The 13,245-nt window shown below is 40.1% G+C and overlaps 1 protein-coding gene across 1 annotated transcript in view; it reads left to right on the top strand.

Annotated features, from left to right (window-relative positions):
* The window catches only part of LTA4H (leukotriene A4 hydrolase), a 35,012-nt gene extending 25,422 nt beyond the window's left edge, over positions 1–9,590 (top strand). Inside the window, exons 16-19 of the mRNA XM_025438691.3 lie at positions 4,310–4,405; positions 6,818–6,900; positions 7,563–7,667; positions 9,233–9,590. Coding sequence (XP_025294476.1) covers positions 4,310–4,405; positions 6,818–6,900; positions 7,563–7,667; positions 9,233–9,350 — 402 coding nt within the window. The 3' untranslated portion in view covers positions 9,351–9,590. The remainder of the gene's footprint in view (positions 1–4,309; positions 4,406–6,817; positions 6,901–7,562; positions 7,668–9,232) is intronic.
* The last annotated feature ends 3,655 nt before the right edge of the window (positions 9,591–13,245 follow it).

The following is a 13,245-nucleotide window of genomic DNA, read 5'->3' as shown; positions in this document are numbered from 1 at the left end:
AAGACATTTTAATTTAAGACATATCATTCAGACGTTGACTCTGGGGCCAGAGCTGTATGTCAGCCGCGTAAACTAAATTCTTAATGCACTTGTAACTTCCAATTTTAGTTTCTTTAAAGTGGAAATAGAATTTAAATACCTCCTTCTAGATTTTTCTGTTGTTCCCATCTTTTTACAGAGTCTGTAAAATCCATCCATTTACAAATTCTGTAGCAACATTTTTTTTTTTTTTGCACAGCAGCTTTTAAATTAAAGTTGACTTAGGTTTTCCAGAGCAATAAACTTAATATTTAGAGAAATTTCTTTTTCTTTCAGCACTCTTCTTTCATCAGTTTACCTTTTATCTGACAAGGTTTTCTGATTGCAACTACAACTGATATAAATACATTTGGAAACAATTCTAGCTGATGTGGTTAACACATAAATCGACACAGGTGGGAGGAAGAAAAACACAGGTACCAGAGGGATGGCCCACGCACGCTGAGCATCAGTTGTTCCCTGGACATGAGTCCATTCATTTTACATAAAGAGAGGGTGGAGCATATCAGTTAATCTAACAAGTGGTTTTAGTGGAGCTCACTTTAAAAAAGCTTTTACTGCATTTGTTTGTTTGTTTGTTTGTTTTTACTGCATTGTTTGTATCTGTTTCTTTCACCAGGCCATAAGCAACTTGAGAGCAGAAATTGTTTTTATTCATCTCTATATCCATCCACCTTTATTCACTGCTGGATAAATACATGAATTAGTAGAGGGAGAACAAGGTTGGAAAGATAAATTAGTTCCCTATTATAGAGAAGCTTCATTGTCAAGCTAAGGAATGTAACACATGATCTGTGAACAGCAGTGGATCCCTAAAGGTTTTGAACCACAAATGAAATGATCAGAGCTATTTATTAGGACCATTAATCAAACTGTGGAGTATAGAGGCTTAGTGGAGATGGGAAAGTCAGAGTTAGTAGGTAGGCCAGCTAGTAGTTCAGAGGAGATAGTAGCTCAGAATCAAAAGGCTTTAGGGGCTTGAACTAGAATAGTACAGGAGGAAATAAAAGATTTGAAAGATTTTTGAGGTTTAATTTTAAATAGCTAGTTAAGACCTTGAAAACTGATCAAATGTGGAGAATAAGAAAGTAAGTCAATTGGAGAAGGACAATCGTCATGTGGTGTCACTCATACAGGGAATATAAGAAATAGTGAAAGGGATTATAAGGGAAAGGAGGGGAACTGAGTGGGAAAATTTAGAGAGGGAGACAAACCATGAGAGACTCCTAACTCTGGGAAATGAACAAAGATTGCAGAAGGGGAGGTGGGTGGGAGGTTGGGATAACTGGGTGACGGGCACTGAGGAGGGCACATGATGGGATGAGCACTGGGTGTTATACTATATGTTGGCAAATTGAACTTCAATAAAAACAAATTTTAAAAAAGGAATAGAAAGCTCTGGGTTTTGAGCTCTGACAGCCAGAAGAAGAAAAACAAATCAAGAGTAAGGCAAATCAGGAAAATGGAAACAGAAACCAAGGGTAAAGATATTGTCATTTCAAATAAAATATAAACATCTTTGTGAAGATTCTCATAACATCATAACAAAGTTAGAGTATTACTAACTCTTTAGATCTAGTTCAAGATTTTTTTGAGGGGGATAGAAACTACCTAGGCAGCTGCCCACCCAGCAGGCTCGTTGGGCACCTGTGTCCATCCACTGTCAATACTATGCCTGGAGTGGTAGGCCTCCCATGGTCAGTGTTGTAACAACAGGAACCAGAGGTGTTAAGTTATGATTAGATGATGGGTTTAATTACAGACGCTAAATAATTTAGAAAGGCATAATTATTTCTATGCAGGGAGGGAAATCTGATAACACATCTTGCCACAGATCATACTTCAGCTCTTCTACCTGTGTCTTGAGTCTGTGTTTTGGTAGTTTACAGACTTGTCATGGAGAAAAGCTAGAGATCCAGGGGAAACAGGACCTTTTAATAACAATGTAATGTGTTAGGACCTCTCTTTTCATTTGAAAGATATATTTCAGCCCACCTGGTAAAACTGCTCCTGCTCCTGATTTTCTGCTGAGATATTCCTTCAGGCCCAGCAGCCAAGGTGGATGATTATAAATAGCTCAGGATCAACAGTAGCTGGCAGGTCCAGGACAGACTGAAGACTAGCTGCAATCTATGTAATCACTAGTGATTACAACTGGTTCTCTTGTTGCCTTGTTTTATTGCTCAGTTGTTTTTCTTAAATATTAAATAAAAGCAAAAGAAAAAAGAGTACATCACCTATTTGAAGGTATAAAAATCAGTTGTAAAACAGGTGCCTGTGTACCCACCACTAACCTAAGAAATAAAACTTCGGGGGGCCTGGATGGCTCAGTGGTTGAGCATCTGCCTTTGGCTCAGGGTGTGATCCCGGGGTCCTGGGATTGAGTCCCTCATCGGGCTCCCAATGCAGGGAGCCTGCTTCTGTCTCTGCATTTTCCTCTGTGTCTCTCATGAATAAATAAATAAAATCTTAAAAAGAAAAGAAAAGAAATAAAACCTCACCAGTACTGTTAAAGCACCCCTACTCACCCTCCCCACCTTATCCCCTCTCTACCCACCTTGCCTTCCCATTAGGGTAACCATTACCTTGAATTTTGGCTTATCATTCTCTTGCTTTTCATTTTTTTACCACTTATGACATATCCTTGATAGATAGTTTAAGTCTGCAGAGAATGAGGTCTGTAAGTTTTGATACTAAGGTATGGTTTCACAGTGGGGTAGAAAGGAGAAGATGTAAACTAATGTATCTTTACAAGGATATATATTTATACATTACATTTTCTGGAAGGATATACAAGGAACTATTAGTACTGGTTACTGAGGAGCAGGACTTGGAGACAGGGAGCAAAAACAAAGGAATTTTTCATCGGGCCCTATTTGATTTTTTTTTAAAAACATTGCATATATTTCTTTTCAAACGAAAAGAAACCTTAAGTTTATGTGAAAGACAGTAGGGAGGTTTCGCAAAAAGTTAAAAATAGAAATACCTTATAATCCAGTAATCACACTACTGAGTATATTTACCAAAGAAATACAAAAACATTGATTCAAAGGGAGACATGCACCCCTATGTTTATAGCAGCATTATTTCCAATAGCCAAGATTTGGAAGAAGCCCAACTTTCCATCAATAGATCACACACACACACACAATGGAATATTATCAGCCATAAAAAAGAATGAAATCTTATCATTTGTAAGAACATAGATGGAGCTAGAGAGTATAAGGCTAAGCAAAATAAGTCAATCAGAGAAAGACAAATACCATCTGATTTCAGTTATATGTGGGTTACGAGAAACAAAATAAATGAGCAAAGGAAAAGAGAAAGAGAGATCAAGAAACAGACGCGTAGCTCTAGGGAAAAATTCCTGGTTACCAGAGGGGAGGTAGGTAGGGGGATGGGTGAAATAGGCGATGGGGATGAATGGGGATGAAGGAAGGCACTTGTGATGAGTCTGCATTATGTATGTAGTGCTGAATCACTATTTTGTACACCTGAAACTAATACAGCAGCATATGTTAATTATACTGGAATTAAAATTTAAAATAATTTAAAAAGTAAGCCTAGAAACAAAAAAGTAAGCCTAGTTTAAAAGAATCTAAAACTAGTTTTTAAAGATTTGAAAATACTTACTTTGATAAGTTTTATTTAATATTTCTTAATCATATCCTCCAAGATTTTTGACAGTGAATCCTAAATAGAAAAGTACAGGGGATCCCTGGGTGGCTCAGCGGTTTAGCGCCCACCTTCGGCCCAGGGCGTGATCCTGGAGTCCCAGAATCGAGTTCCACATCGGGCTCCCTGCATGGAGCCTGCTTCTCCCTCAGCCTGTGTCTCTGCCTCTCTCTCTGTGTCTCTCATGAATAAATAAAATCTTAAAAAAAAAAAAAAGAAAAGTACAGACTTAGATGATTTCCAAGGTTAGGTGTGAAAAACAGAATGTGTGGGGATAGAGGGAAACATCAGTTTGTGTTCTTTTATGTTCATAATGTAATATTTAAGAAAATATGCAATTTGCTCCTTTTCCCCAGGTTTTCAACTTGGCCTATGAATTAGTTGATATGCTTTTGTAATGTCTTCTTTACTTTGAAAATCCACATATCTTGAATGGTACAAAGGATGTCAAAAGTTTCTCCCACTTATTACTATTTTTCACCATCTTGTGCATCCTTGTATTTCTTTTTCTTAATCTTTATTTTTATGTCAGATAAACCAATAAATATTATTAAATCATACATGAATGGAAATAACCAGGTAACATTTCTTTTAGGCCAAAGAAGAGGATTTAAATTCATTCACCGCAGCAGACCTCAAGGATCTCTCTTCTCATCAATTGAATGAATTTTTAGCACAGATGCTCCAGAAAGTAAGTACTAGCTCGAAACATGAGAAATTACAATGGCCATATAAGACAAGCATAGCATTTATGACAAACCCAACTTGGGAAAAATATTATTGTGAAAACTAACGGAAAAAAATAACTTATAAAATTAATCCATTTATTTAAAGACATTTGTTGAATGGTTATTATGTGTGGTATTATTGTGAACATGAGAATATGCAAGAAAGAAAGAAATCATGTCCTTAAAAAGCTTATAATCTAGAAGGGAAGGTCACACATACAAAATCTGGCAATAGAAGGAGGCATATTTTAGGTATCATTTGACAAAAACTTAATCAGTGAAGAACTGCCTTCTACCTGGCATCATCAAGGAAAGGTTTTGTGGGAGTGGGGCTTGCTTTGAGCCGAACAGTGTTAGCAGAGGTGGAAATTCAGGTCTGAGGGAGTATCAAGCCACAGTGTTGCAAGAGTTAATGAAGATAAGTGGGATCAGATACGATGAATCTTGGATGCTAAGAATCTTAGATTTTGTTTTAGTAGGTAGGTAGGTAGGAAAGGGTCTAACATTTTTAACAGAAAAGTCATCTGATGAAAGGGTGAGTTATATGAGTCCACCGGTGGATCAACATGAGGAACATGGGTGGAGAAATTAGTTGTCAGACTTTCAGGACATGTCAGACTTTCAGGACATGAGGAAAGAGGGAACAGGCTAGATAAGCAGAGGTGAAGGGTGAGAGCCTGGGGTTTGTGACTGACTGGATTTGACTGTTAAAAGGAGTGAGTCCGGGATCCCTGGGTGGCGCAGAGGTTTGGCGCCTGCCTTTGGCCCAGGGCGCGATCCTGGAGACCCCAGATCGAATCCCACGTCAGGCTCCCGGTGCATGGAGCCTGCTTCTCCCTCTGCCTGTGTCTCTGTCTCTCTCTCTCTCTCTCTCTATGTGACTATCATAAATAAATAAAATTTTAAAAAAATAAATAAATAAATAAAAGGAGTGAGTCCAAGCAGATTTTAAGGTTTCAAACCCAGGTAACTAAAAGAATATGTGAAATGGAAAGGAGAGGCTGCATTTTGAGAGGGAGGGAATGATGGGGTCTTTACTGTGACCCTGAAATGTGCTCTTGGGTCTCAGGACCTTGAGAGGGATAAAGAAGACTGGATAGAGTTTCCTATGGAATCAAAACAAAAAGAGGAGTAGGATTTAAGGCAACAAGGGCTTTGCAAGAATCCGTTTTTAGGGCATTAAGTCACTGAAGTTTCATAAATGTCTACAGCGCTGCCTTGTGGCCTGGGCCAAAGGAGAGGGAGGGCCTGGTGGGATATCTCCCGAATATGCAGGGCAAAAATTGGGGATAGTTGGGGGTCTAGGAGGTGACCTTAACCGGTGGACCTACAGAGTGGACTTGGAGTTTAACTGAGACCAAACGATTTGGGAAGGGTCTGGCACTCAGAGCAGAGATGCTTCCCCGAGAGCATGGGGTGAGTTTTGCAAAATGAGTCATGGTGGGAGAGGAGAGTCACCACCCACCTAGCAGCACCCCAGTCTCCCTGCTTGTCCAGACTGAACTGGTCTTCTTTCCTCACCAGATTTGCTCCCCCCTTTAGCATGGGTTAAGATGGGCATGGGAGGTTTACGAACCCCCTGCAATTGTATACAGACATTTGTGCTTATATGGTAAATCTTTCTCTTTTTCCTAAGGAAACCATCACTATTACTCATCAGGTTCTCAAAGGGATCTGTAATATAAAAGTTTAAAAACTGCTATTTTGTAGGGATATAGATCATTTAAAAGGGATTTCAGAGGAAATACACAAAGATAAAGCTGGGGGTAATCGGTGAGTTAACAATTAAGGGACTGTGGTTTAATACAGAGAATGGAATACATTTAATATATATAACGTATAAGGAAGGACTTGGAAGACTCTGGAAAGGATTAGAAAGTTAGTATTCATATGCCAAAAAGTCTGAGGAGAGTAATTCTCATTTAATTCTCTGTATACCTCACAAATTAAACTATCCTTTTGCTCCCAGTAGAACATCCTTATCCTGAATAAGTTTGCACAAAATTTGTCGTGTGCATTTGTTTCTTTTCTTTTTATCTAACTTATTTTTATATTATAAAATATTTAGGATTTTATTTTATTTTTTTTTTTTTTTTTAATTTTTATTTATTCATGATAGGCACACAGTGAGAGAGAGAGAGAGGCAGAGACACAGGCAGAGGGAGAAGCAGGCTCCATGCACCGGGAGCCTGACGTGGGATTCGATCCCGGATCTCCAGGATCACGCCCTGGGCCAAAGGCAGGCGCCAAACCGCTGCGCCACCCAGGGATCCCAATATTTAGGATTTTAATCTGGCTAAGAATTTCTCTCCAGCTTCTTTCTTCCAAGGAATCCTGTTGAAATGATACATCATACTTCTTTATTTTGCTCTTAGGCACCTCTTCCATTGGGGCACATAAAGCGAATGCAAGAGGTGTACAACTTGAATGCCATTAACAATTCTGAAATACGATTCAGGTACATCATTTTAACTTGTCTCTGTGGAAGAAAGTAGAAACTTGTTTAAAAGGTGGAGAAAGGGAAAGCAGAGTCTGAGGCATACATGAATTTTAAGAAATCCTTGTGAAATTTATTGCACCTGTATAAATAGAGTAGCCTTTAAGGAATAGTTGCAACATCTGTAAGATGATAGTATTATTCTTTTTATTAGCATTTGTTCTAAGCTTCTCTTGCCATAGAAAGGGGGGAGGGGAAGGATTAGGAATCCTGAGGTCAATAGGCATTCTTCTACAACTAGCCAAGTCGACTCTGATATGGGAATAGTTAGAAATCTCTAATTCTGTTACGTGGTTAATCTTTCTTAATTCTGATCTGTAGTGTGAGTCTTAAACCAAAGTTTAATTCCTTTACAAACTGTATAGATAAGGTACACGAGCACCAACATGATCTAAACTTTTTAAAAGGTATGGTCTTCTTCAAGAACAAACTCCTCTTGACTTCTCCAATTACTGGGTTGTATACACAAGGATTTGAGATTCTCAGAAAAATATACAGTGTTGTACAGCATAAACCAGAATGAGATTATTCATCATTGCAAAAATAATATTCAGTTATGCCTATATATCCTGCCCCTTCCTCCTTTGTTCCTACCCTACACCCCCTAAAAATCCTTCTTCCAGATGGTTACGGCTCTGCATTCAATCGAAATGGGAGGAAGCTATTCCTCTGGCTCTAAAAATGGCAACTGAGCAAGGACGAATGAAGTTTACACGACCTCTGTTCAAGTAAGAACCAGCTGAGACTGTGTTTTGAATTTATATCAGGAAGTTGGGGGTTGGGGGGAGGGCACCCCAATGGGGTGGCTCAGTGAGCTAGGTGTCCAACTCTGGATTTCAGCTCAGGTCATGTTCTCAGGTCGTTTACATTGAGCCCCGCAGCAGGCTCAGCACTCAGCATGGAGTCTGCTTGGGATTCTCTCCTTCTCCCTCTGCCCTAACCTCCCTCAAAAAAAAAAAAAAATGGGGATCCCTGGGTGGCGCAGTGGTTTGGCGCCTGCCTTTGGCCCAGGGCGCGATCCTGGAGACCCGGGATCGAGTCCCACATCGGGCTCCCGGTGCATGGAGGCTGCTTCTCCCTCTGCCTGTGTCTCTGCCCCTCTCTCTCTCTCTCTCTCTCTCTCTGTGACTATCATAAATAAAAATAAAAAAAAAAGAAAGAAGAAAGAAAGAAAGAAAGAAAGAAAGAAAGAAAGAAAGAAAGAAAGAAAGAAAGAAAGAAAAGGAACGGGGAAGAACAGTCTTAGATGTTTTTCCTGTTGCTAAAATACTTTATAAAACACCATCTAGGGATGCCTGGGTGGCTCAGTGGTTGAGCATCTGCCTTTGGCTCAGGGCGTGATCCCACAGTCCCGGGATCGAGTCCCACAGCGGGCTCCCTGCAGGGAGCCTGCTTCTCCCTCTGCTTACATCTCTGCATCTCTCTCTGTGTGTCTCATGAATAAATAAAATCTTTAAAAAAAACACCATCTAAAAATAATATTTTTAAATGTGTTAAAGAATTTTGAAATAGGAATGAAGGCTTCTAAATATTTAAAATTGGAGGCAATTTTATTAGCTTTTTTACAAACATCAATACACATTACCAATTATGGGCCAAATTGGTTCAGACACTGGCAGAATGGAAGTAAATAGAAAATAATCTTAAGTACCCAGAAAGATATTTAATTTTTTTTAAAAGATGTTATTTATTTATTTTTTATTTATTCATGAGAGACACAGAGCGAGAGAGAGAGAGAGAGAGAGAGAGAGAGAGGCAGAGACACAGGCAGAGGGAGAAGCAGGCCCCATGCAGGGAGCTCGATGTAGGACTCGATCCCGGGTCTCCAGGATCACACCCCGGCCTGCAGGCGGCACTAAACCGCTGCGCCACCAGGGCTGCCCCCAGAAAGATCTTTAAAAGCAAGTAGGAGATCATTGGATCATTGGTGGGTAGGCATGGAGGGGAAAAAAGAGTCTGAAGTTATTTAAATGTAATAAGAAATGAGTGGGTAAAGCCAGATGTTTTTGATTCAAATGTTGCAATGAGTTGGAAGAATAAGTTGCTGGCCATATAAAGCAATGCTCGGTAGAGGGGGAAAAGTCGTATCTTGGCTATAAGATAGAATTTAAGAATATCTTCGTGAAGTTATTTTCACTATGGATTTGGCAGGAATTCGGAAAAATATATAACCATGACATAGATAGTCACGATTAATCTTTTCGTTTACTTCACAAGTATAATGGAATTATACTTGCCAAATAAAATATTACTTGCCAAAATAAGTCATTATCCATCTTTCTTCCCCCACCAGGGACCTTGCTGCCTTTGACAAGTCTCATCATCAAGCCGTCTGTACCTACCAAGAACACAGAGCAAGTATGCACCCTGTGACGGCCATGCTGGTGGGGAAAGATTTAAAAGTGGATTAAGGACCTACCAATTGCTGATTTCAGACATTTCTCTTTTTTAAACAGAATTCACTAAGAAATATAAAAGTTCAGCTCATATTGTAACTAAAAATGTTGTTTTCATTTTGGCTTTTTATTGCTTTGTCAGTGATTTTCATAAATAAATCTGAGCACCACCTTTCCCCTACCCCCAACCAGTGGCATGTTCTTTATAAAGTGCATTTTAACAAAATTAAATCTTTTAATTTTGTGGATGTAAAATTTCTCGTTAGTTACATATTTATTTTTCCCAGCACAATCACAAGAATGTCAGCATATTATTTACCTGGGATTTTTAAGTTCTTTCACTTGACTCTACTGTGTGCCAAAAATTCAAGATGACTAGAGTATTGCTTTTTAAACAACATGAGCACTCAGTTGGATTTGCTCACCCAGCCACACAGCAGGTGTAGTATAAACACACTTTCCAAAATGTATAAACTCTACTGGGAATACTCTGCTGTCTGTTCAACCTGATTCGTCTCCTTACTGGTCATCAAATATCCTTCACCCACATAGAGCATACAGCGCACAGAAGGAAATAATACAATTATAATATCTATTATGCACACATATAATACATACTGAAAACAACAGAACAACTTGAACCAAATAAGAGAGTAACAAAGCATCCCAAGAGCATTGTACCCCAGGGCGACTCTGGGAAACACAGTTGTATTAAGGATTCTTGATTGTAAGTGACAAAACCCAAAGGATTACAAGTCAGAAAAGGAAGAGGAGGATTATTTTAAGGACACCTAATGGGGGGGGGTGTCAAAACCCATGGACACTCAGAAGAGGACTGAAACCCAGAATTGTCAAGCAAGCAATACTCTCTCTTGTCTCTCATTTCTGCTACCCTACTCCACACCATAGAGTCTGGCTACCCTCCGGCTTTGCTACTGTAAATGGTTCTTATCACATGGGAAGATTGTCTCAATTCCAAATTCTTTTTATTATTATTTTATTATATATATATATTTTTTATTGGAGTTTGATTTGCCAACATATAGCACCCAGTGCTCATCCCGTCAAGTGCTCCCCTCAGTGCCCGTCACCCAGTCACCCCGTCACCCCATTCTCCCACCCACCTCCATTATATGGTTTCAATTTCAAATTCTCAGAGGGAAGACTCTGACCCAGCTTGGGTCCACCCCTGGCTAAATAAACTTTAGCAAGAGGAATGGTGTCTTAGAGTATAAATGTGGGAGGGGCTGTCATTAAATACCCAAAACGAATGCTGATGCAGTGACAGAAATCTTAAAATAGAAGCAAACACTCTGAATAGTATCAAACCAATTCTTGTCTGTCAATATAATCCTGAGCTGCTTCTTTGCAGTCTTCTATCTTTCTGGACACATCTACACCACAGCGATTCTACTTCTCAAGGCTTGGCTCTCACTTGTCTTTCATGGCAGGAAGACCACAGGAGAGAGTTCAGCTCACACCCCTGGTACATAATCAGGTTCTAAGTGATTAGACTGAAGCAAATCCACGGACCCAAATGATGCTTTTGAGGGCTACTCCACCCCATAAGCTTTCCCCCCACTTCAGGCTAATGTCACATTTCAGTGATCATGGATGAAGGAGCCCGGAAGTGAACTGGGGCCCAGGCAGTGAAGGATGCTATGAAGAAAGTAGAGGGCACTAGAGACACACATCAGCACAGGTTTACCTGGGGCCAGCTCAGTGGAGTCCATGTTTATAAACTGCAACTAATAAGTATATGTTGAATATGTTTATGCCAGGCCAGGATATACACATAATTTCTGGGTGAACAAAGATAAGTAATTTCTAAATATGGCTGAAGAAGAAATATGCTAAAGCAACCTAGGGAAGGGCCACTTAACCAAAGGGTTTAGGGAATGCCTCCTGGGGAAGAGAAGGCCTACACAGAGTCTTACGAGATAAGAGATCTGGCTAAGCAAAGGAAGTTGGAAGTGTGTTCCAAATGGATATAAAGGTATAGACTTATGAGATCTTTGGATCCTAAATTTGGACAGTGAAAGTAGCTGGCTCTGCTCCACAGTGTTTAGAGCATGAACTTGGAATCTCCAAACTCACATTGCTGGGAGGTGGTATTATCTGGAGGTTTCTTCCCTCACATGTCTGATGTGTGGCCTGAGATTACGCAAAAGCTGGGCTCAGCCGAGAGACTGAGCACCCTAGTAGTTTGGGTTTTCTCACAGCACAGTGGATATTTGGACTTCTTATTAGTCTTCTGTGTAAGTGCATCAAATACCAGAAAGTAGCACCAGGAAGGCAGAGAATGTATCCTATTTCATTCCCAGCACCTAGCATAGCATCATGCTTGGGATACAACAGGTGTTCAAGAAATATCTGTTAGTTGAGTGAATGGAGAAGGGTAGAAAGTTTAGGTGCTTCACATCTAAGGGCCTTGGTTTTCTCAGAGATGTAAAAGGTAAGATCCTCCTTTGAAAATTAGAGTGAATGGATGTTAATTGGGGTGAATATTTTAGAAACTTGCTGAGCACAGAGGGGCAAGTAAAAGGATAGCACCATGATGCGCACGATCACAGAACTTTCTGTAGCCTTCCACCAGGGTGAACACAGAAGTTTATTGTGATGACCCAGGGGTGGAGTTTTACTCTGTGCAAGCATAGGTTTAGGGTTATAAAAGGATTTCAAAGTGCTGGAAAAAAGAGTGGCCCAGGTAAGTAGCTAGGACACCAGCTTCCTAGGAAAGAAAGTGAGGAAGCTGGTGGGAAATGGAGGGAAGGAGGAGCCAACCAGAGGTCAAGTCCAAGGGCAAAAATGACTCCAGTAAGGGGAGAACTGCAAGGCTAGAAGGTCGTAGTCATAAGGAGGGGTACTGGAATTTAAGATTTCTTATGTGCATCAAATTCAGGTGGTAGCCAATGAGAAAGCATCTCACACCAGTGAGGAGTTAATTTTTTAACAAGACAGGAAATAAATGTTAGTGAGGATGCAAAGAAACCTTCATGCACTGTTGGTGGGAATGCAAGCTGGTGCAGCCACTCTGGAAAACGGTGGGGAGGTTCTTCAGGAAGTTGAAAATAGAGCTACCTTACAACCTGGCAATTGCACTACTGGGGATTTACCCCAAAGATAGTGAAACGCCAGAACACCTGCACCCCAGTGTTCATAGCAGCTATGTCCACAATAGCCAAACTGTGGAAGGAGCCACGATGTCCTTCGACAGATGAATGGATAAAGAAGATGTGATCTATATATACAATGGAATATTACTCAGCCATTAGGACAAATATCTACCATTTGCTTTGATGTGGATGGAACTAGAGGGTATGATGCTGAGTGAAATAAGTCAATCGGAGAAGGACAATCATAATATGGTTTCACTCATATGTGGAATATGAGAAATAGTGAAAGGGATTGTAAGGGAGAGGAAGGGAACTGAGTGGGAAAAATTAGAGAGGGAGACAAACCATGAGAGACTCCTAACTCTGGGAAACAAACATAAGGTTGCAGAAGGGAAGGAGGGTAGGGTAGGGGGATGGGGTAACTGGGTGACAGGCACTAAGGAGGGCACTTGATGGGATGAGCACTGGGTGTTACACTATATGTTGGCAAATTGAATTTAAATAAAATCTATAATAATAATTAAAACAAAATTCAGGTGGAGACAAATTCCAGGGTGTGGTCAGGATATGCGTGACTGAGGTATAAGTTTCAGTAAGTCTCAAGGAGGGGTAGTCCTTTTTTGTACACTTCCTACGAAGCTGTCAGGAAAAGAGAGATTCTGGGTGTTGGTGTTTTCTGTGAACTGTGTCTCTATTCCCAACACAAGTGAGTTTTAGTGGAAACACATGTCAAGATCTTCCCATTGCAATAACCACATGTCCAGAAACTGGCTTAACTACTAAAATGCTGCTTA

This window comes from Canis lupus, chromosome 15 (assembly GCF_003254725.2).
Source record: "Canis lupus dingo isolate Sandy chromosome 15, ASM325472v2, whole genome shotgun sequence".
Lineage (NCBI taxonomy): Eukaryota > Metazoa > Chordata > Mammalia > Carnivora > Canidae > Canis > Canis lupus.
This window is presented reverse-complemented; position numbering and strand designations above follow the sequence as displayed.